We start from the raw sequence: 24,884 nt of genomic DNA on the forward strand, positions 1-24,884 counted from the left end.
AGGCATGAAAGAGGTTCCTCATCTTATACAGAAGACATTTTTCTGATCCAGAAGTAGGGACTCCAGATAATCTGTTCTTTATCTATTTTTTGATAATCATAATGAATACAAAGGATCTGATTAGGAAAAGATGGAAGATTGGAGGTTGTGACCATGAGCTACTTGAATTCAGCATATTAATAAATTGGAGGAAGTGTTAAGTTTTTCTGAAAAAATAAAATGCAAGAAGTCAGCAAGTTGACTGCTTCTCTGTGAAACTACAACACCTGATACTGAAAGAAAATCGTCTGAGAAACATGAACAGGAGGTAATAGTTACAATCGTATCTTTAGTTTTCAGAAAAGAGAGACTGCGAAATGAGTTAACGATAGTCAGGGTGGGGGTTTAAGGAAAAGTACTAAGAATGTGTAGCTTTTACTAAATCAGAGGATGAAATGAATGACTTAAAATAGCTGATGTTAAACTCTTGTGAATGTCTTCCAGAAAAAATAGGACAGTGAACAATCCATAAAGAATGGATTATAATCTGGAATTTCCTATCTAATTTTATCAGTAACTTGTAAACATCTTGGGACTGGAGCACAGCAATTTAGATTGGGACATTTACTTGTAGTATAGTAAAGGAATTGTTGGGAAAAAAACCCAGCTAATCCAGGTGACAACCTAGAGCAATAGCTATCAAATTTACTGTAGCAATTGTTTTCAAGACGACGAACAAGGGTGGTACTGAAATTTTTTAAAAATTAGTTTCAGATTTTTAGAAGGAAGGTAAGTGGCAGGGTCACTCCACCATAAAATAACTTCCCTCCCAGTTGAAATAATTAAAAAATAAGGGTGGGGGGAACAATAACTAGACATAGGGTTAGAAGGGACCGCAAGGGCATTTAGTCTAACCCCCTGCTAAAGATGCAGGATTTGTTGTGTCTAAATCATCCAAGACAGATGGCTATCCAGAATAATACATATTAGAACCCAGGGCAGAAAAGGTTCAACAAGGGAAAAAAGCAAGGTAATAATTCAGGGAAATTACAAAGGAGAAACCTAGGTCACTCCCAGCTTCCTAGGAATGAAATAAACAGGAAGTTAAATTCAAAAATCTTGATTCTCCACTGCTTTGCACCTTGCATAATCTATACATCTGTGTGAAGTAAAATATGAACAGATCAAAATTGCTTTTGATACAATCTGTCTGGCCGGGCCCTTGCAATTGTATCATCTAAAAGCAGCAAAGTTGGCCATCACCTATACTAGTCATCTGAAAACTGCCAGAAGCACTTGAGCTGCAGTCCATGCTGGATAGGGAAGGGGACTGCCGGAAGGGCATTCCTTTGGAGAGGCATGCACTTCTGGAATACGCTCCTCTGCCAAACAATCTGAATTGGTTAACACTTAAAACAGATTACAAATCCCATCTATTTTTTCAGGCCATTAGGCAGAGAAAGATGAGGTTTAGAACTGTGGAGAGTGAATCTTTGATCTTCAGCACTCCAGTTATTTCATCTTGACTACATAATGGGAGCAGGCTAAAGGATCTGTGAATGTATTTTTTGAATATGGTTTTAATATCAAAAGGCTCCTGGGAGGAGGTGCTTATGGATAAAATCAAAGTACATAAGCAGGTTGGTATTCTGTTTACTAACTCAATTCAGGTGACATTTATTGCAAAAATATCTTTTTCCACTGCAGGCCCCAAGACACTGAAAATGCTGAACATGTGTTTGGATTAGTTACATTTAAGACATCTTTTTTGAAAGAGGGAGGTATTCCCCCCCCCCACACCCTACATCCAAGACTCCTTAACTAGATTATAGAAATAAATCAAATAAAACAGACAATGAAGACATTTAAATAAAATCTTTATTTGCTTATTTACAATGAAGGTAATGAATCAGCATATTGTAAGTGTGATTTGCTCTCTTTTCTAACAACTTCAAATACATTAAGTACATACTCCACTTCGGCTATAAAATATGCAGCCTAGTGAATAAGGCAAAATATTTACATAACACTAGTACTGCAAAAAAGCACTTAAGATGAAATCACTAAGAGTAAGAAGTTACAATTAAAAATCTGTTCTGTAAAGGGTATCAATGCTGGAAAAAAGTTAGTCACAAGTACTTTTTGGTGGAATGTTGCAGATACCACTTTAAAAAGCATCTACGCTGCTCCAGTTTTATTTCTCTATATAAATGTCAAATTGCAAGCATGCAATGCAAATGCAAGTTTGATGTTGGGATAGAAAAAATACCCCTCTGGTTTCGTCAGATTTGCAAAAAAAATCCTTAGAACTCTGATATAAATGCCATTATTCTTGATCTGAAGTCTGAATGTTAGTATGTTCCGTATTACGCTACCTACTTGATTCCACTTTAATGAATATCTTACTTTCCCCCCCAATGAGAAGGCAAGTTTGCTACTGAATTTGAACGTAGGCTATAGCAGAGGCATAAGATGACAGTATAGCGACAAACAAACAAAATCTATAAATAGACAACTAGACACATTTTGTTGGGAAAGACACCTTTCTCTTAAAAATCTTAAACATGTCAAAGTAGGGTAAGTTTATTGCAGTTCTAAGTACAGAAGTCAGTTTCTCCTTCAACTTATGAAATGCTTTTCCTGTTTGACACTTCGCAAACAGTAATTATTCTTACCAGTATGCATGTGAAGTAGGTGTTATTCCCATTTTAAAGACAGAGAAAATGCTGGTAAAATGTAAATTACTTGCCTAGATTTGTGATTAAAATACATTTCTGGCTCACAATCCTGTGCTCAGACCATACCTCTCTAGGAGGCAGCCCAGCAACTTAGGGCTGCCATGCTAAGGATGGCAATTTGGGGTTCTGGGCTCAGTCTCTTACGATTTAGGCCAGTTTTTAAAAGGATGCTTTGGCTGACGCCCAGAGACATTGGTGCTCTGTAATGGAAGAGAGGGTAACTTAATTAAGCAGTTTCAATTGTGTGTTTGTATAGGGGAAGGTGAAGAAGTCAGTACTCCAGCCACACACTATCCCCAAATTTACAGGGTCACCACCTCATTGGAGAGGTAAACTTAACATAAAAAGTCTCCACAATTCAGTTTCTTAAATTACATTCCTGAAATCAAGTCTCCCAGTTAGCAGCTCTACCGTTATCCCACACATTTGAAGAGCAATAGAGTATTTGTTTACAGATATATCTTCTGTGTTAACAGATACCAGTGTAATCTTAATAAAGCACTGCCCTTTTTATGCTAGGTACTATATAGCTTTCTAAATACTTTATCCCTCTTAAGAAATGGATTCTTAAAATCTGTGCTGGAAATTTAAACTACGTACATGTTTTATATTCAACTGATACACTATATACTCAAATCCATTATAGAATTTAAACAAATTCAGTATTCAAAACAGACTCCAACCACTTACTTTGTTCCTGTTTGTGAGACATGCTGCAGTTTGTCCAGCTATTAACAACCCCTTCAAGAGCAATGGAATACGTCATCATGAAACAATATGGTAGGAAAGCACGGAATAGATTCTTTAGCACACTCAAGTGGAGATGGCTTTAACTTTTATCCAAAGGCTTCTCAGATGTATTATGCCCTGGAACAAGGTAATCCTCATTCTCTTCTGCAACAATAGTGTTATAAATGCCATCAGGTATCGTTGTTGTAGGTGTAGTCAGAGGTGTCACAGTGTGTCCAAACCCCTGGTAGTGGCCACTCATGGGTGAAGATGGCATAGAAGCAGCATCAGAAATTGGGTCTTGTGTAGATGAAGACAGTAAACTTGTATGTTCGTTTTGTTCATGATCCTCAGCAAAAAATATTTTCCTTGGTTGGCCCAAAACTGTTCTTCCTGAAGTTGTGCCAAATTAAGAAGTATTATTAATTATTTTTATAGCTCAAACAGCGTGCCAGGTGCTTTGTAGATATTTAGTACAAAATAGTAAGCGTGCTACATGAAACTGGTCTTTGTCTTAACATATCAGACATTGAAGATGGGAGGCTCAAGCCATAGTAGGAAAAACAAGTAGTAATGGAAAAAACAATGACTTCAGTGAATCAGAATGAAAACATGCCACTAAATATTCATATCTTTATCTCCTGCCCCCTCAAAACGTTTACCCCAAAACAAAGTAATAAAAACCAAAATAAAACACACAAACCCAACCCCATCAAAATTTTTATCCCAACAAGGTAGAAGTGCCAAAAACTCTACTAAAACCTTCAATTGCTATCAAATTTATGTGGAAGGTGCTCAGATATTGCAGTGATGGGTAGCAATAGAAAACCTTAAGATAAATATTTTATAAAATTGATGCAGCAGCCCAGTACTTACCAACATTTCGAACCTGTTCAGATATATCTGCCCTAATATCAGAAATATCCCACATTGCAAGAAAGGAATCAAAGCATGATCCTTCTTCAGCTTCTTGGACATAAGGTTTATAGGAAAAACTGTAGTGATGAGCAATAGCAGCAAAGAACATCTCCACACAGATGATAAAATCCTGCAACAAGGAGACACGCACTTATTCATATGTAGTCCTGCAAGAACATCACCATGACAAAATATGCATTCCTAGATCTCTATTTCCAGTGCAAGACTGACAGGAACTCCCTCAGCTCTGAAAAACTGATGCTTTGGGCACCAATAGCTGCTCCCTGTGCACCAGCAGCATTTCAAGAGCCCACGTGAGTCTGGCAGATTGCTTTGACAACTAGGCTTATTACAGCCTGTTCCAATTTGGCACTTTGTGGCATCCAAGCCCATATCCTGACTTGCTGGAAGTAGACACTCAGTAATTAATATCTTTTGAAGAAGTATTCAAAAATGTATGTATTTTATGTGCAAAAAAAATCTAAGTTGGGACTATTTAAAATATATTTCTATAATACACATGACATGTGACAAGGTGCTGAGTGTAACGTTCTTCAGCACTCATTCAGGATGACCTGTAGCCTTAATTATGAGTAAGCAGTGTGATTTAGTCATGGAGGCCGTGGATGTCACAGAATCCATGACTTCCAGTGACCTCCATGACTTCAGCCTGTGGTGTTTGGAAGCTGCAGGGTCTCTCTGGGGTGGCAGAGGGGGAACCCCCCAGCCTCCGGGGGTGGCAAAGGAGTACCCCAAAGCCCCCAGCTGCTGCACGCAGGTCCTAGCCCTTACACAGCTGCCTGCTTCAGGTGGTATGGGGACCCACATATCCCCATTTTGTGAAGGATATTTTTAGTACAAGTCACAGACAGGTCACAGCATCCGTGAATTTTTCTTTTTTGCCCATGACCCCAGTTCCTTGTAATCTGCACGGCTGTGCCACAGCCTATTTAGTGCCACGCAGGTGCTCAGGGAACCCGCCCGAGGACCTGCCGCAGCCGTGGGTAGGGCGCCTCTTCCCTGGCCCCGAAACCTGCTGGGGTGACCTGACCTGGACGTGTCGCAGGGCGCCCCTTCCCGAATCCAGCCATGGCCCGGACCTGCGGGGAAGCCCTTATTCTGCAGCTCCAGCCCCCGAGCTGCGGCAGCAGGGAGAGGCATCTCTCCCCTGCAGCCCAGGTGCTGCTGGGTGGAATCCTCTCTCCCTGCCGTAGCCCGGACAAACTCCTCCTCCACTGCATTGGCACTTTTTGACAGTCCTCAGCCCCACCCCAGAGCCCGCACCCCAACCCTCTGACCCAGCCCTGAGCCCTGGTCTCACCCCAGAGCCTGCACCCCCAGCTGGAGCCCTCACACCCCTGTACCCCAACCCTCTGCCCCAGCCCAGAGCTTCCTCCCACACTCCAAATTCCTCGGCCTCACCCTCACCACATGAATTTTGTTATGTGCACCGATATGGAGGTGATGTGTCACACATCACCTCCATATCGGTGCACATAAAATTCATTCCACACGTGTATGGGAAAAGTTAGAGGGAACACTGCCCGAGACCTGTCTGTGACTTTTACTAAAAATATCTGTGACAAAATCATAGCCTTACTCATAATACTATCCGATATGCAACAGAAATCTGGCTTCTCACATTGGAAACATGAGTTTCTATGAACATGCAATCCTGTTTGTAACTTTCATTTGGAAATACTCTTTACCCCTCTACCAGTTCCCTGTAAACAACAGCTGTGTGTACTTACCTGTAGGCCTGTGGCCACAGCTTCCACACTTTGCCATTCCCAGGTGCGTTTTTCAGAAATAACACCAATTTTCACCAGCAGTGCAATAAGTACAGCTTGCCTATAAAGATTATTTATATTATAGTAGCACCTAAAGGACTCATTATACTAGACACTGTAAAAAACACATTTCAAAATAGTCCCTGTCCTAAGCAGCTTACAATCTAAACAGATAAGACAAAGAACAGAGGAAATAGGAATAAAGTAGTACATTATCACATGGGATCACACAAGAGAACAGTGGAAGAGTCTGGACAAAAACCCCAAGCTTCCCAGAGTCCCAGGTTCAGTGCCTCTACACTAGAACACTGCCTCTCATACCAGAAATAGAGCAAGTTATTTGTTAACCTTATGTGACCAAGCACTCAGACTGATCTGCTGACTAGCATACAGAGTTGTGTGTAAGGCTTTGAATACAAAATTCTAGTTTTGTAGGTGAATAAAGTCTCCCACAACACAAAGTTTGCCTAGATACTTTGTATTTCATTTAAATAAGCTTGCTAGTTAAGTCTTTACACTAATTTAAAAGATAACTTTGAATTTCAACAATGGTCGATTTTTGTGGTTTAAACATAAGAACGGCCATACTGGGTCAGACCAATGGTCCATCTAGCCCAGTATCCGGTCTTCCAACACTGGCCAGTGCCAGTTGCTTTGGAAGGAATGAACAGAACAGGTCAATTGAGTGATGCATCCCTTGTTGCCCAGTCCTAGTTTCTGGCAATCAGAGGTTTAGGGGCACCTAGAGCATAAGGTTGCATCCCTGACCGTCTTGGCTGACATCAATGATCTGAACATTTTCAGTTCTACTGCAATAAGTTCTGGAACAAGCAATACTGATTAAACATTTACTTACCAGAAGGAAACAAAAACTACCATCTTCACACAAAGAAACTTGCCAACAGGCTGGATTGGGTTCAGCTCTTCACGCAGTACTTTATAAAAAAGCACAAGGCAATACATCGCAAACTAGAGGAAAAGAAAAATTCTTACCTTTTTACAGTTTTTAAATCATTATGTTTATTTTGCAAGCAGTTATTTTAAAGCAACTGTTTTATTATGTAAAATATGTTATGCAAAAAAAAAGCTAAATAGATTAGAGTTTTTCTTTTGGGTATTTAAGAACTTCTACTTTGCTTATCATTTTAAAGACTACACTTTTTAAAATTTGTTTAAGAAATGTGTCACGTTGACAGTCCTAAAGAGTAAAGTCTATCCACAGAATAAGATAAAGCACAGGAAGCCGCCATGCAAAGCTCACTGTGTATCATCACCGGCACAAATCTAACTTGGATAGACCATCTCTACTGATATGTGGATAAAATGCCACACCCATTCAGATGTTGGACTCTGCTGAGAGCGCCAACAAGGCTGTCAATTAATGCCAAATGTGTCATTTTTTATGATGTTCACCAAAAACTGGAATGAGTTCAAATTATTTAACTTAAACTGCAAGAAGAAAACAGTTGCACATGACTTACGGTGACTACAGACAGACTGGACTTGAATCAGTGATCTAGAGATGAGAGGCTATATATTACCTTACTAAAACACTAAGCCTTTTAGTTCTCTCTCCACCTAACCACAAAGGCAAATTTTGTATATTTTCTACAGAACTGTCTAATAATGAAGAAATCAAATACTAGAGAATGACATTTTTTCCTTCTATTATGCATGTAGAGGGGATTTAGTAGATATGGTTTTGAGAAGATTTTAATAATTACTATTAGTATCTTGAAACAAAACAAGTTTGTCAGGTGATACTGACAATATTTTAAAATCGTAATTTGAACAAAACACCAAAAAGAGACATTCTTGGTACTCACCAGTTGTGACATGTTGTTAAGGATAACCAAGTAAGTCCAAGCATTTTTGAAGCTAAAGTTTCCTTCATCATATATACCAACCAACTCACAGATTCTGGAAGAAAGTTTGGTATTAACCATTGTACAAGTGAGCCTCTTTTCTAAAAGTGCTGCTAAACTAGTATCCCATTGATCAGCTGTCAGAATGTAAAACCTATGCTCACTAATACCAGTGCTGAGAGCCTGTACAAGAATGAAAGAAATTACAACTTCCAAAAATGTACATAACATGGCAAAGTTTATGGTAGTACTTATACAATGGAAAAGGAACTGTGCCTTCAGATCTGGAAAAAAACCCCACTCATTCAAGTTTTTTCTGATAAGCAACAAGAGCTTAAGCCAGCAATTTTCTTTTGCAGAATTTGTTTCCATTTAAAGAAATTAAACTTCTAGCCATTATGGTTGTGAAGGTAACCTTTCAAATATGAACCAACTTTAAACTAAAGAAGAATTGTCTGATGCTGCTCATATTTTTGCCAAGCATAAGAAGAGCTAAATTGGTAAAACACTTATTGAAAAGACTGAGGCTTCCCAAGCTCCCTTCCCAAGATCCAAGGACAACAGCTAAAAGAAAACCTCAACATTCTCCTTTTTCCTAGCAGCAGCAAATTGATGGAGCTCGGCTTTTCACCCAGCCACTGTCTCAACTATGTATTTCATATCTAGCTCAGGTATACAGTAAATTCTTTTGAGCCCTATTACAGGAAGCCTGAACTGAAATACATGTTTACCACCTGCAATGGATTTAACAGTACAGAAAGAGATCCCATTTGTTACCATGTGAAACCTGACATTGACACATTTTAACTGTCCACATACATACAGTAGCTCCTCACTTAACGTTGTAGTTATGTTCCTGAAAAATGCGACTTTATGCAAAACGATGTTAAGCGAATCCAATTTCCCCATAAGAATAATGTAAATAGCGGGGTTAGGTTCCAGAGAAATGTTTTTCGTCAGACAAAAGACATTAAAACTTATACTGTATACGTATATAAACAGTTTAATATTGTACACAGCAATGAATGATTGTGAAGCTTGGTGGTGAAATAAGAGGGTGGAATATTTCCCAGGGAATCCCTTGCTGATAAATGATGAACTAGCACCCGGCTGAACCCTCAGGGGTTAATACGCTGTTGTTAATGTAGCCTCACACTCTACAAGGCAGCATGGACTGAGGCAGGAGGGAGGAAACAATAGATGCAGGGCAGTAGCTGAAAACACTTCCCTGCAAAAACTTAACATGAGGAGGAGCCCATGCTATCCAGCTGGAGCGCACCACTCCCTCCTCCTGACAGCACATGCATGGCTGCACAGGCGCTGACTTTCCAAAGTGCTGGGAAGTGCATGCATGAGTCAGAGAGAGACGTGCATTGTCCCTTTAAGCACGCTGATGCCACTTCAAGTACATTGCCCTTTTAAGCAGATCAGCCAGTTCAGACAGGAAGCAACAGTTTCCAGCTAGCTCCCTCCCTTCTGTCCCTGAGCCCTGTCCCGCTCCTCTGCTTTGTGGAGAGGGGATATGATACGGAGCAGGGGGGCAGGAGCACGGGGACATCCTGATATCAGCACCCCTCTCCCCCCAGGAAGCTCTCGGGAGCAGCTCCAAGGCAGAGGGCAGGGCCAGAGCAGCACGGTAGTGCAGTGCGGGGAGGGCCACCTTAACTGCTGCTGGGCAGCTGCCAAGCCATATACCTTACCCGAAATTTAGGGGAGCTGATGGGGGGGAGGGTTGCCAGCCCCCCCTGGTTCTAATCCTCACAAAAAGAGGCTGCTCTTCCAGAGAATCCTGCAAGCAGTGGACAAAGCAGGCAGCTGCCTAAGGACATTATAAGGGAGCATTACGCAACTTTAAACAACCTTGTTCCCTAATAGATCAGCAACGTAACAACGAAACAACGTTAACCCGGACAATGTTAAGTGAGGAGTTACTGTACAGCTGGTTTAAATAAGGTCTATGCTACAATTCACAACGGACACAAATATTTGGAAATTACGCAACACTAATAGTAATTACAGTAACTTCAAATTTAACTCAGTTTTTACAGGTGACATTCTTTTATCACCAAGTTTAGGATTTAAAATTATTTCAGATTTCCAGGAGGGCACACAGTCAAATTGCTTGCATGCATAGTTTAACCCACCTTCAACGACTAACATGTAATCTGACTGAGAAATACTCATTTGTCAAAAAAGCAAGGGGAAGCCTGCCCATTCTTTAAGACTTTTAAATTTAGCGTTTTCATAGGGGATTTTATATTTTTCTTCTTTCTGTATCAGAAGTTAAATACTCATTACCTGAGCTCAGAAAATGGTGAGCAGAGGTCAAAGAAGTCACAGGTTGATATAGTTAAGTCAGCTTCAGCTCCACTTACAACAGAGCAAAACAGAAAAGTTATGCTTTTAGATTCCATCAATTCAAATATAAAAACCAAATGTGTAAAGAGTCATTTCCAGTGTAGCTCAAAGATTATATCCCAAAGACAAGATAAATTCTTTATGAGCATACTTACAGAGCAATAATGGTGGTAAGTGGTCTGACAACAGTGTACTGCAGCACGCCTAGTTTACATCTAAATAATAAAACTCTGCAAACAAACACAGAATTCATCACTTAAGAAACATAAGAAAAATCAACTCATGAAAAATCCCTGTCCTTAGTGTTTTCACTAAATTCAAACTTTACTTCAAGCTCATCTACTTCCAGAATGTTTCAGTAATTAGCTCAAATATCATACAACCATTATGCAACAATTCATAGAATCATGGAAATGTAGGGCTGGAAAGGACATTGAGAAAACATCCAGTCCAGCCCCCTGCACGGTGACATGCCCAAGTAAACCATCCCTGACGGGTGTTTGTCCAACCTGTTTTTTAAAAACTTCCAATGATGGGGATTCCACAAGATTCCTTGGAAGCCTATACCACAGCTTAACTAGTTTTTCCTAATATCTAACCTATTTCTCTCTTGCTCCAGACTAAACCCATCACTTGTCATACCTTCAATGGACACAGAAAACAATTGATCGTTATCTTCTTTATAACAGCCCTTAACATATTTCAAAATTTATCAGGCACCTCTCCCCGCCCCCAGTATTCTTTTCTCAAAACTAACCATATTCAGCTTTTTAACCCTCTCCTTATAGGTCAGGTTTTCTAAACCTTTTATCATTTTTGTTGCTCTCCTCTGGACTCTCTTCAATTTGTCCACATCTTTCCTGAAGTGTGTTGCTCAGATCTCAGAGTACTCAGCTGAACCCTCACTAGTACCCAGTTGAGTGGGACAATTACCTCCCATACCTTTTAAACAGCACTCCTCTTAATACACCCCAGAATATTATTAGTCTTTTTCAATGATTTGTTAATCATTCAATTTGTGATCCACTATAACCCATATATCCTTTTCAGCAGTACTAGCACATAGCCAATTTTTTTCTCTTTTGTAGATGTGCATTTGAATTTTTCCTTCTGAAGTGAAGTACTTTGCACTTCGAAGTACTTTGAATTTCATCTTGTTGATTTCAGACCAATTTTCCAATTTGTCAAAGGCATTTTGAATTCTATTTCTCCAAAGGCTGGGCAACCCTCCCAGCTTGGTGTCATCTGCAAATTTTATAAACTTACTCTCCAGTCCACTATCCCAGTCATTAATGAAAATATTGACTAGTACCAGACCCAGGACTGAGCCCAGTGGAATCCCACTAAATTAGGGTTACCATACGTCCGGATTTTCCCGGACATGTCCGGCTTTTTGGGCTTCAAATCCCCGTCCGGGGGGAAATCCCAAAAAGCTGGACATGTCCGGGAAAATTGGGACATGCTGTGCCGGGGGGTGCTGGGCGTGCTGGCCCGGGGGTGCTGAGCCGGGGGCCGGGCCGGCGGTGCTGGGCGGGCCAGGGGTGCTCAGCCGGGGGGCTGGCCTGGGGCCAGCACCCCAGGGCCCGAGCCGACCCAGGCTGGAGACGCCGGGGGGGGGGGGGAGGGGCAGACTGGGCCGCACCTCCTCCCCCCACCCTCCTCCTTACCTGCTTCAGGCTTCCCGCAAATCAAATGTTCGCGGGAAGCAGGGGAGGGGGCGGAGTTGGGACAGGAACTTTGGGGAAGGGGTGGAGTTGGGGCGGGGCCCCGTGGGGTGTCCTCTTTTTGGACACTCAAAATATGGTAACCCTAACTAAATGCCTGCCCCCAGTTTGACAGCAACCCATTGATAGCTACTCTTTAAGTATGGTCTTTGTGCCAGCTGTACACTCACCTTAAGAGTAATTTCATCTAGACCACATTCCCATAGTTTGCTTATGAGAATACCGTGTGGAACTGTATTAAAAGCCTTACTAAAAAATGAAGATATATTACATCTACTACTTTTCCCCCATCCACTAGGCCAGTAATCCTCTTAAAGAAGGAAATTAGGTTGCTTTGGCATGATTTGTTCTTGACAAATCCATGCTGGCTACTCCTTATAACACTATTATCTTCTAAGTGCTTACAAAATGATTAATAATTTGTTCCAGTATCTTTCCAGATATCGTAGTTAGACTGACTGGTTTACGATTCCCTAGATGAAGATAGGTACTATGTTTTCCTATCTCTAGTTTTTTGGGACTTCACTCATCCTCAAGGAACTCTCAAAGATAATTGCTACAGGTTCTGAGATGGCTTCAGCTATTTCCTTAAAGTACCATCAGATGAATTTCATCAGGCCCAGACGACTTGAATACATTCTAACGTATCTAAATATTCTTTAACCTGTTCTTTCTCTATTTTGACTCATATTCCTTCCCCCTTGTCATTAAAATTAATTGTGTTGAGTGGTCACCAATTAACCTTTTTAGTAAAGACTGAAGCAAGAGGTATTAAAGACCTTAGCTGACTTCATGCCATCAGTTATGAGCTCTCCTTCCCTGCTAAGCAGAGGACCAACACTTTCCCTTGTGTTTCTTTTACTCCTAATGAATTTAAATAACTTCTTTTATTGCCTTTTATGTCCCTTGCTTTTTGTGTTTTAGCCTGATTTTGTTCTGACATGCTTGTGCTATACTTTTGTACTCCTCCTTAGCAATCTGTCCAGGTTTCCACTTCTTTTAGAATTCCTTTTTTGATTTTTCAGATCCTAATGGAGCCATATTGGCTTCTTACTAGTATTCCTACCTTTCCTTCACATCAGGATAGTTTGCAGTTTTGCCTTTAATACTGTCTCCTTTTGGAACTGCCAAGTCTGCTGAACAACTTTTCCCTTAGATTTTCTTCCCAAGGGATCTTATCTCTGAGTTTGTTAAAGTCTGCTTTTTTAAGTCCATTATCTTTATTCTGCAGCTCTCACGTCTTCATTTTCATGATCACTTTCATCTAAATTGTGTCCCACCTTCAGATTTGCTACCAATTCTTCCCTATTGTATCAGAATCAAGCCTAAAATGGCTGTCCCCCTAGTTACCTCCGCCACTTTCTGGAACAAAAAATTGTCCCCAATACATTCCAAGAACTTATTAGAAATTTTGCATTTTTTCAATGGATGTCTGAGCCGTTAGAGTCCCCCATTACAATCGGGTCCTAATGTTTTGGATATTTCTGTTATTTGTTCTAGAAATGCCTCATCGACCTCCTCTTCCTGAGTGGTGATCTATAGTAGACCTGTACTATGATGTCACCTTATTTTTTAATCCCTTTTATTTTTACCCAGAGACTCTCAACTAGTCTACCTTCCACCTCCCTCTGGATCTCAGAACAAATGTACACATCTGTAACCTCCAAGGAGATTACCTGGATTCCTGGGGCTCTGTCTGCTGGCACTGATGATTGTAAGTGGAGCTGAAGCTGACTTAACTATATCAACCTGTGACTTCTTTGTGACCTCTGCTCCACCATTTTCTGTCCACTGATGATTCCCAGTTTGTACAGTTTTGCTGGGAAACTCCCCCAGCCAGGCTGAGTTAGCCCTCCAGCTCCCTAGGTGAGACCAGTCACCACATGGTCAGTTCTGCTCTGTCTGCTAGTCCAGGGCTGCTGCCTGCTGTGTGTGTGTCTGGATGCTGGGCTAGGAGACTACAGTTTGGATTTTAGTACAGTTGTGTAATCTGCACCTTGAGCCCTGCACCTCTTTGTGGTAAGGGGAAATCCTGGGACCGAAGCAGCCTGATTCCTGCCAGCAGAGATCAGCTCCTCTGCAGTGACTGAGGAGTTCAGAGTCATCTCTGAACCTGAGGCTCATTCATGGAGATTGAGAGTGCACCATCTTTTAGTCAGTCAGTCAGGGAATTTATTTTGGGGACCCCCTACTCCCTGAACTGTGTCCTCAAGACAGGGAGTAAGGGTTTGGGGATTTTATAACCAGCTGCATATTAAACCTGTGGAGGGACTTACACCTCCTCCTACTTGTGAGTCCTTTGGCCTGTACTGAACCCAGTAAGCCACACTGCTAAACCACTGCAGAGAAGAATTTTGTGGTCATAGATCATCAAGGGCCCCAACAAAGTACACGTACCAATGGGACACTAATCTTATATTTGCTACATCAGGTCACGTGATAGGGGAAAGTCACGGGTATTATCAGCGTGGGCACCGGTGACTCTAAAAATAGTGTTTTACCCTGTTATGTTACATTTGTCTCCTGTTTAATATAATTATTGTGTTGAATATATTGTATATTGGTGTTATTTCTTGGAAGTCTCCAACTATCTGGCAAGTAAGTGGGGATTACCCTGTGGTTAGAATTTTCCTCCCAAGCTGCCCTGGTGACCCTGCCAGGAAGGAGTGATGGGGGTGGAGGCACCGCCAAATAAATTCATAGGAAAAAATAAAGACACACCCTGCTAAGTGGGTGGTGGGATCCAGAAGAACCCAAACCTGTCAGCAGATTGGCATTAAAGAAGGTAATCGGGTGGAGAGGGGGTGCTACATATCCTTGATGTATAATCCAATACTTCTTCTCATTTTACCCTGCCTGTCCTTTCTGAAAAAGCTATACTTCTCTACACCAATATTCCAGTCATGAGATTTATCCCACCAAGTCTCTGTGATGCCATCATACATTACACAATGGCATTAGCTCTCAATCTTTCCAGACTGCCGTACCCCTTTCAGGAGTCTGATTTTGTCTTGGGTACCTCAAGTTTCACCTCACTTAAAGACTTGTAACATCAGACATAAAAATACAAAAGTATCACAGAACACTATTACTGAAAAATTGCTTACTTTCTCATTTTTACCATATAATTATAAAATAAATCAATTGGAATATAAATACTGTACTTACATTTCATGTATAGTAAAAAAGTCAGTATAAACAAATCATTGTCTATGAAATTTTGGTTTGTACTGACTTCTCTAGTGCTTTTTATATAGCTTGTTGTAAAACTAGGCAAATATCTAGATGTGTTGATGTACCCCCTGGAAGACTTCCGATTATCCCAAGGGGTACACGTACCCCTGGTTGAGAACCACTGCACTATGGAATACAGACTGGCAGATTGTTTTATTTCACCCTACAGAACATTGACGTATAGAAAGAAATATTCAATGCTTCCTTTCCTTCAGCCACAAAAAACCTGACTATTACACAGCACAATAGAGTTCTATTTCAGATGTGTTATAGGATACAGTCACTAACAATGTCAAAACATTTGCTTACTCATAAACAAAGTCATTCTGAAAAACTCATGATATTTCAGCTTTATCAAAATATCAAACAGGAGAAAGAGGACATATTGTTCATCAGATGAAGCAACCAGAAACATCAGTTAGTGGGCCAAATCCTGCTCATCTTACTCACATTAGTTGTTGAAGTGAAGTCAATGAAGCTACACTGCATGAGTAAGTCTACAGTAACAGGATTTGGCCCCTGCTCTAGGGTACTGCTGGAAAATAGTGTGCCCCAAAAAGAGGCAAATTCAAGAGAAGCACCTGTTCTCCATGATGAATGTTGCTTTCATACCTATTTTTGGAAAATAAGGAAGTCTCTTTCAGTATCATATAAGTTAATTAGTTATCTAAAAACATCTAATTCTGTAATGTTTACAGCTAACCGAAAAGACTTTCCACAACCAGCTCAGAAGTGGTAAACCAAACCCTCTGTACTGTGTGCACATTGTAAATTCACTTAGCTAGGTAGCATCAACTATAGCACTAAATATAAGTAACAGTATCTTCTGTATCAAAGTACACAGTATTAACCATTCAAGATATTATTAATATAAAGATACTATAATATACTCACTCTCCCATAGCCCATGATGGACAACAACAAAGGGGAGGTAGATGTCTCTGCTGATCTTTGGCTTCTATGATTAATACCAGATTTGGATACCGGTTGGTTAAATAATTTGAAAGGAATACCATAAAATTGTAGATGACGTATGCTTCATAGCATTCTCTACAGGTATCCACATATATTGCAATGTTGGGATATTTCAAAGCTATCCACTGTAAGAAAACATGGAGATATTAAAAAGTTGCATTCAAGTAAAACAAATGAATCCAAGTATAGACTGAATACTTTTCATATAAAATACTTTTATGGACAGTATCCCTGGCATACCCAAAAAGTATATAAGCAACAGTATGTCAAAGTAATTGAAAACTGTATTATACAAGGGAGGGAGTTAAAGTTGCACTTTTTCATTCCATAAACTGGCACTATTTGGCTAGACAATACCCTACCGTTGTTGCCTAACACCTCAGTCAGAGCTTAGAATTTCCTGTCTAGTGGACACCTCGTCTGAGAGTCTCACAATATTGATTTATTCTCCCATGGGCTTTGCGAGAAATAGCATTATTGCAATTTTACATATGGGAAACTGAGGCACAGATTACTTACTACACAGATTAAATAGCTTGCCTAAGGTCACACAGGGGAAGAGTTAGAACATTGAACTGAACCCATATCCGAGTCCCAGTCCAGCGATTTAATCACAAAAACATCCTTCTTTTTCAAAAGAGCTAAAATAGATTATGAGGTGCAGAGAATTAAGGCCAACCAGTGAGAGTCTGAAACAGACCTTGTGACATCCTGACTCCCATTCTTTTTCTCATTGCCCAACAGTAAGCAGTAGCAGGCTCTCTTTTGCCAGGTATGACATTCCCCCAAACATCTGGAAAGGAGTCCCAATTGTTCTGCAGTACTAGAGGATTTAGAAGCTGTATGTATGCATTCTAGTGCAGCCTACCTTCACTGTTTTAGGAAGTGCTATAGACCAGTAGCATTTTTTAGTATATGAACGAAGTTCAGTTTTCAGAGGTTCATAGCTCTGTCAAAAAAACAATTTCCCCTAATATATCCAAGCACTGTGCAGTGATGGCTATTTCCATGAAAATTTCAACTGTCTACTCCCCTGTTTAAGGGTTGGAGTTCTTAAAATAAGTTGCAAGTTTTTAATGTGAAAAGTATGTTTCACACAGATACCCCATAACTCCACAATAAAGACTTTTGTTTAATGTAAATAAGAAATCTTACTCCAAGACAGTTTCAGAAATGTATAAGCAAGCAAAGACAGAGGATTAGACTAGAAATTATGCAACTGTATCTTAAAAGGAGCCATACTTATGTACTTATTTGGGGTTTATTCCCAATTTTGCCACCCACTTGGCTGCCAGCCTCTGTGCTTCAGTTAGATCATCCATAACGTGGGTACAAGTTTTAAAATATGCTAGTCACATTTCTAAAGATACCCACTACCTTTTACACAGCTGAGACATATTTGTAGTAGACAAGTCATCTAACAACATGAGCTATAACAGTATTGGTTTAAATAACTAATAACTTCCATTAGGTTCTGCCTTCCTGCTCTTTGCAGATATAAGCTATCTGAAATATTCATGTTTGGGCTGAAGTTTTCTAAACTTGGTCTCTACCCAAAGGCACATTTTTTGTAGAAATCTGAGCAAAATCCCCTTCAGTTAAAGAGGGGGAAGAGACATAATTTCTCATTCAAAAAAACTCCAAGTCTAATTTTTTTGTGTATCAAAAACACTGAAGAAACTTGACAAGAACACAACTCTTCAGTGAGGACATCATATTTGTGATTTTTTGCAAGGCAAAAATCTACAGTAATTATCCTCTACCACTCCTTCTCATGCTATTTCTCTTCACAGAACGTCCCAGCTAGCATCTATTGCTGTTCTCTCCCTCCTTGGTCAGCTAGCTCCTTTGCTTGGTCACTCCACATTCCTCTCTTGAAAAGAGATTAAGAAATGGAAGAATTAAGTCCTTTGACTGTAACACAATGTACTACCAGGATGGATCTAGAATAGCTATTGTAACCCTGTAGTATCTGAAAGGGATTTGGAACGTTGCTTGGCTCTGCTAACAGAAACGGTGTATTGTGCAACATACTTATGGGGAACCAAAGGAGTGCACTCATGAAGATAGCCTCTACTAACAGAGGCTGACACGTGGGGTTCCGCTGGGTCCAATATCATGGTCGGATGGCTTACGATCCTTTGGTTTTGTTTTCACTCCAGGAATGGAGAACAGTACTTTCAGTGGGATCTTAGACTGCTCTTTTTATTCTCCAAGGGGAAAGGAGCCAATGAAAGCCTTATAGTATTCACAAATTCTGAGTATCTGGAACCAGGTTAGGCTGCTAGAGCCTCCTAGACCAGCAAGATTTGGGGACTGATTTAGCACTCTTTGCGAGCTCTTGGAGTGAAGGTGCTGTAGATTGCATGCTGCAAAAGATACTATTTTTCCTCCAAGCATGCCAGACACCTCATGTGTGTGTCCAGATTGGGGAATACAGCATGACAAGAAGCACCCCTCTTGAATCAGGCCTTCTATCTCCTTTGGATCTGTGAACTCATATCAAGGTGCAGGAACTAATAAAGCTTAAAAGAAATATCTTTATAAATAAAAACAAAAATCCTATCAAAAATTATGAATCCTAACTTATTAATAAATATAACTAAGGCACGGAATCTCTGACGAAGCTAGAGAGGTTCCTGGTCCGTCTGGTACTGCAGTTGAAAAGAACTGAGGAGGACAGAGCGCCACTCCCCCTTTACAATCTTGCCCTCAGAAAGTTCAGGAACAGTGAGGGGAAGGCTAGGAGAGTGCATGAGAGTTCTCCAGCAGTCACTGCTAGGTTCCATCACCAGAGCTGCATTGTTGGCACACCCCACGAGTAGGAATGTGCAGAGGCCATTTGAAAAACTATCAGGTTTATAGCAATGATTTCACATTAGCATTGTTTCTGTGATGTGTTACACTGGTTTCCATTTCCCCCAGAGCAAGCAAAATACAATAGTTCAGTGAATTCCAAACTAGAAACTGGAAAGAATACACTTACGCTGTCTAAACTGTAAATCGGCACCATCCATAGAATCCTGTATTGATGACAAAAGAACATCTGAGATTATTGCAAGTATTTTCATCACCAGGAATGAAATTTAATATTAGCAACAAAATATGTAAAGTGTTACCTTATTATTGGTTTCTGTAATTCAGGTTGAGTATAATGAACTAAGTGTTGCAATATATCCCAGAGAGAAATTGGTATAGTCATCAGTAGAAAAATTCCAGCAATAAACCATGCCTTGGTATGAATTCCAACCTTAGAAGGGAGAGAACGAAGAACAGCACAAATACAAAAAATGTAATGTTAATTTACTGTACCTGTATCACTACCATTTTAACCAGTTTTTGAAGTATGTTTTTTTTAAATGATACAACAGGATTATGCACTGAACTTATAAAATAAAGTATAAGAGCGGGAATTCAGCAAACATCCGTGAGAGTGAAACTGGTGTGTTTAAGTGTTTAAAAGTGTTGCGCATCAGGAAATAAGAATTGCCAAATTAAAATCAAAGCATCTATATTGATACATGGGAGAAACAAAACCAAAGATAGAAATATTGATAGTTGTTCAGTTATGAGACTAATCCAGTGAGTGATCCCACATTAAGTTCCCTTTGGTTCTTCTTCTCATACAGTAGGGGATGCCAACCAACGAAAAGAAACAACTTTAATTTATTATAAAGTTGTTAATAAAATTAATAATGGAAGGAAATTAAAATGAATATGGGAAATATGATTGCAACTAATAGAGAAAGTAAATGTATTACACAATGTAAAAGGTAAATTAATGATACAATAATTGATTATATAAAAATATTAAAAAATAAATTCTAAAACTATCAAAAAATAAAAATTAGCATAAAAATTAATTAAAATCAGAGGAAACAATACCACAAAGCAAGTGTATGTTCAACAAGGAACTACAACTAAATAACAATATTATTCTATTTAATTTATGACATAATGTCACTTTAAGGAATCAATTAAAAGAGCACGGTACTCAACTGAGATAGACAACACTCCAAATCTTTAATGTAAATTTAACAACCATACTTAATGAATGAGTATAGAATAAGAATGGCCATACTGGGTCAGACCAAAGGTCCATCAGGCCCAGTATCCTGTCAACAGACAGTGACCAATGCCAGGTGTCCCAGAGGGAGTGAACTTAATGGGTAATGATCAAGTGAGCTCTCTCCTGCCATCCATCTCCACCCTCTGACAGAGGCTAGGGACACCATTCCTTACCCATCCTGGCTAATAGCCATTAATGGACTTAACTTCCATGAATTTATCTAGTTCTCTTTTAAACCCTGTTATAGTCCTTCACAACCTCCTCAGGCAAGGAGTTCCACAGGTTGACTGTGCACTGTGTGAAGAACTTCCTTTTATTTGTTTTAAACCTGCTGCCCATTAATTTCATTTGGTGGTCCCTAGTTCTTATATTATGGGAACAAGTAAATAATTTTTCCTTATTCACTTTCTCCACACCACTCATGATTTTATATAACTATCATATCCCCCTCTTAGTGTCCTCTTTAATCTCTCCTCATATGGGATCCGTTCCAAACCCCTAATCATTTTAGTTGCCCTTTTCTGAACCTTTTCTAATGCCAGCATATCTTTTTTGAGATGAGGAGACCACATCTGTAAGCAGGTTTCAAGATGTGGGTGTACCATGGATTTATATAGGGGCAATAAGATATTCTCCGTTTTATTCTCTCTCTTTTTTAATGATTCGTAACATCCTGTTTGCTTTTTTGACTGCCGCTGCACACTGCATGGACGCCTTCAGAGAACTATCCACGATGACTCCAAGATCTCTTTCCTGATTATTTGTAGCTAAATTAGCCCCCATCATATTGTATGTATAGTTGGGGTTATTTTTACCAAGGTGCATTGCTTTATATTTATCCACATTAAATTTAATTTGCCATTTTGTTGCCCAATCACTTAGTTTTGTGAGATCTTTTTGAAGTTCTTCACAGTCTGCTTTGGTCTTAACTATCTTGAGCAGTTTAGTATCATCTGCCAACTTTGCCACCTCACTGTTTACCCCTTTCTCCAGATCATTTATGAATAAGTTGAATAGGATTGGTCCTAGGACTGACCCTTGGGGAACACCACTAGTTACCCGTCTCCATTTTGAAAATTCCTATCCTTTGAGATCGAAGAGAACAACTTCAAATTAGGTGGTCACTGTAAGCTCAATGCTAAATTTTTATTGTACTTCTAATTATTGTTTCAATAATAATAGCCACAGGATGTATATATATTGAATAGAACAGCCTCAATACCATAAAGGGTTAGTTAGCAGGTGTTGAAGGTTTGAAGTTACTGTCCAGTGCAATGGTATAAAGCTGAGGCTTAAGTCGAGCACGGTGAGGTGTGCTTAAGCAGCATGGTGGGATGAAACAATGAAGTCCCAGGGACTATATAGAGAGGAAGATAACATTTCTGAAAGAAGCTTTTACGTGTGAACACAGAATGATCAAATTTAAAATGCAAAAAGGAATATAGAAATGCAACTTGCTCTCAGAGCTTGGGTAAAACAAGGAAATTTTATTTATAATCTAAGAAGGAACACAGTTGTCTGACTAGTGAGAACTCACAATTTAGAATGAATTCTGATAGTTAGGAACACTTATAAACAGGATAAGTTTATCCCTTGGGGGAAGGGATAGCTCAGTGGTTTGAGCATTGACCTGCTAAACCCAGGGGTGTGAGTTCAATCCTTGAGGGGGCCACTTAGGGATGTGGGGCAAAAATCAGTACTTGGTCCTGCTAGTGAAGGCAGGGGGCTGGACTCAATGACCTTTCAAGGTCCCTTCCAGTTCTAGGAGATAGGCATATCTCCATATATTATTATTTATAAATAGAGAAGAAAGCATTTCATGATGTGGAAAACAAACATAAGGTTGAAATAAGGTAGAAATTATGAGTACTTATTTTCTCTCACTCACACAGCATAAACAGCAGGCAGTGAAAGTGGAGGGAAAAAAAAACAGATTACTTGTCTTTTACTCACTTAAGACCAGTCTACACTACAGTTAGGTCAACATAAGACAGCTTATGTTGACCTAATTATGTCAGTGTCTATATTACAGCCTTCCTCCCACCAACACCAACATAACTCCACCTCCATGAGAGGCGTAAGGCTTATGTCAGTGTAGTTAGGAGGACACAGTGTCTGTGTAGACTGCCTCCCTTTACATCAGCTGTTGGGTCTCTTGTCAATTTCATGGCAGGAACTGTGAAATTGACAAGGAAGCTGGGCAGCTAGAGCCCAGCCGAACCCTGCTCTGGGCTGGGAGTCAGAATGGACCCCACACCCAGCTCGGAGTCAGGGGCAAGAAGCCCTTGTGGCTCCCCGCTACCCCTGGCTCCTAGCTGGGAACAAGAAGCCCTGGCAGCTTTGGACTCCGCTCCCAGCTGGGAGCCAGGGTGAGAAGCCCCTGAGCCCATTCCCTCTGTTGGGAGTCAAACAGCCTTGTCAATTTCAAAAAGAGGGAACAGGGTAGAGGGGCCAAGAAGCCAATGCAGCTAGACCCCCCCTCCCCAGGGTTGAGGAGCCCAAGGTGGCTTCCCTCAGCTCTGGCAAGGAACGAAGAGGGGAGAAGCCCTGGTCTCCCAGCTCTGCTGACAGCTCCCAGGAGGGAGTCTGGCTGCCCCACAGGCTCACAGCAGGCTGCCTCCCCTTTGGCTTCAACAGAAATCAGTCTTTATTAAAGTGGATTTCTAGTTTAAATGAAGGGTTATTTTTATATATATACACACACACGGTGGCATGTGTATACACACACACGGTGGCATGTGTATACACACACACGGTGGCATGTGTATACACACACACGGTGGCATGTGTATACACACACACGGTGGCATGTGTATACACACACACGGTGGCATGTGTATACACACACACACACACCCCACCACGTGAGCCTAATGCATACTAAATTCATGTCATAGACAGGTTTCGAATCTATTTTCTCTTATTTAAAAAAAAGTTGACTTTTTAAATAATTTATTTGATTAGACTATTAAACTTGTATAAAAAGCTTTGAAACTGGTTCAGCACCTTGCATTGACAGACTCCCATCCATGCTTGAGTGGCAAATGACATCACTTTTAAAGGGAAACAGTCAACTTAATCACTTATGCCTGAATGTTTAATTCACTATTGTTAAAATACCTAAGACTATTGATCCTGAAGGAGAACAGAGAAAAATATTGTCTTCCATTGTTTACTTTGTGCTTTTATCAGCACTTGAATACAGTTAGTTTTCACAGTTTCCATTCAGTCATTCATGTGCTACTGTCTGTGTTATCTTTAAATCCACAAAAATTGGCATAGCCTCAAGAGAAGGTAGTAACTTTAATTAATTATTTTTTTTACTTAGCAGATTTTGAGTCTGTGTCCTTTCATATGTTGATACTAGCATTAAGTATAAAAAATAAGACTTCTGACAGAGCTGGACTTCATAGTTAATGGGCTTTACATTGGGAACTTTCAATTAACTTTTCTGATGTCACTTTCTTTTTATGACATCACAAACTATAAATCTGCAGAGAGGATTTATAAATAAGATTTTGTATTTATGAAGGTAACATTAGGTTTAACTACAAGGAGTAAATAACAGGAAATGAGCCTCAGGATGATTGTTTTGAGCAAGGCAATAGATTCGTCGCTGGACCAAATGCAAGACTGAAATAGGAGAACAGTTGCCAAGACGCACAGCGTGTGCCCCCGTGGACAGGAAAATGATAGGATTATACACGCAGTTTTACTCATGGCAGTTGAAGGTGTGAACGTTAATTTTGTTTTCAAAGCCCAGCGCTCTGTGCTGACGCCAGCCTAGCAAACGGGGAAGCCCAGCGGCGTGTATGCAAACCAGGCGAGCCCACGCTAAGGCTACAGCCTTGTTTGTTTATGTCGTGCCCGGATCCACGCCGTGGTGCTGCCACTCTCGCCCAGCCAGGCCCCGCACGCGCGTACCCCTGCCCCTCGGTTCTCCGCGGGGAGGGAGGGAGGCAGGCAGCGGGGGCCGCTTACCTCCAGCTTCTGCAGCTCCCACACGCACAAGGGAACCGCCACCAGCAGCCCCACAACGTAGAGAACAACGACCAGCGGCCGGATCCACCTCCGCCAGTTGCCGCAGGTGCACGGCATGGTCCCGACAGAGAGCGGGGAGCGGCGCCTCCCTGTCTCCACCACCCACGGCTCCGGCGCGGCGGGCTCAGGTGCTGGGAGCCGGCCTGGAGCGCGCGAGCGGCGGGGACACCACCGACCAGGACTCGCCGGGCGGCCGGCCCATCTCACCGCCCCCTGCGGGACGCGGCCCGGACCTGCCCCACCTCCTCAGTCAGGGTCTCAGCTCCAAGCACCACTTCCGCCCCTCAGCCTAACCACACTTCCGGCTCCTGGCTCAACCACGCCGCAGTCCAGCGCTGATTGGCTGCCTGTGCGGCGTACCTTTCGCTATCCCGCCCTTCTTGTTCTCTGATTGGGCAGCAAAAACGTCAGTCCCTGGGGGGGGTGGGGGGGGTCGATTGATCCATGAATCAGTGATTTGTTTA

The 24,884-nt window shown here is 40.9% G+C and overlaps 1 protein-coding gene across 1 annotated transcript; it reads right to left on the reverse strand.

Annotated features, from left to right (window-relative positions):
• Nucleotides 1-1,839: 1,839 nt before the first annotated feature.
• TMEM184C (transmembrane protein 184C) lies at nt 1,840-24,656 on the reverse strand. Its single transcript, XM_054029648.1, has 10 exons — nt 24,361-24,656; nt 19,430-19,560; nt 19,297-19,333; nt 16,230-16,435; nt 10,533-10,607; nt 7,981-8,074; nt 7,011-7,123; nt 6,116-6,215; nt 4,323-4,494; nt 1,840-3,839 (listed from the first exon to the last, which is right to left on the reverse strand). Exons 1-10 carry the CDS (start codon nt 24,475-24,477, stop codon nt 3,547-3,549), a joined length of 1,338 nt encoding a protein of 445 aa, XP_053885623.1. The 5' UTR covers nt 24,478-24,656; the 3' UTR covers nt 1,840-3,546.
• Nucleotides 24,657-24,884: the final 228 nt, after the last annotated feature.

The sequence above is a fragment of the Malaclemys terrapin genome, chromosome 5 (assembly GCF_027887155.1).
Source record: "Malaclemys terrapin pileata isolate rMalTer1 chromosome 5, rMalTer1.hap1, whole genome shotgun sequence".
Taxonomy (NCBI): Eukaryota; Metazoa; Chordata; order Testudines; family Emydidae; genus Malaclemys; species Malaclemys terrapin.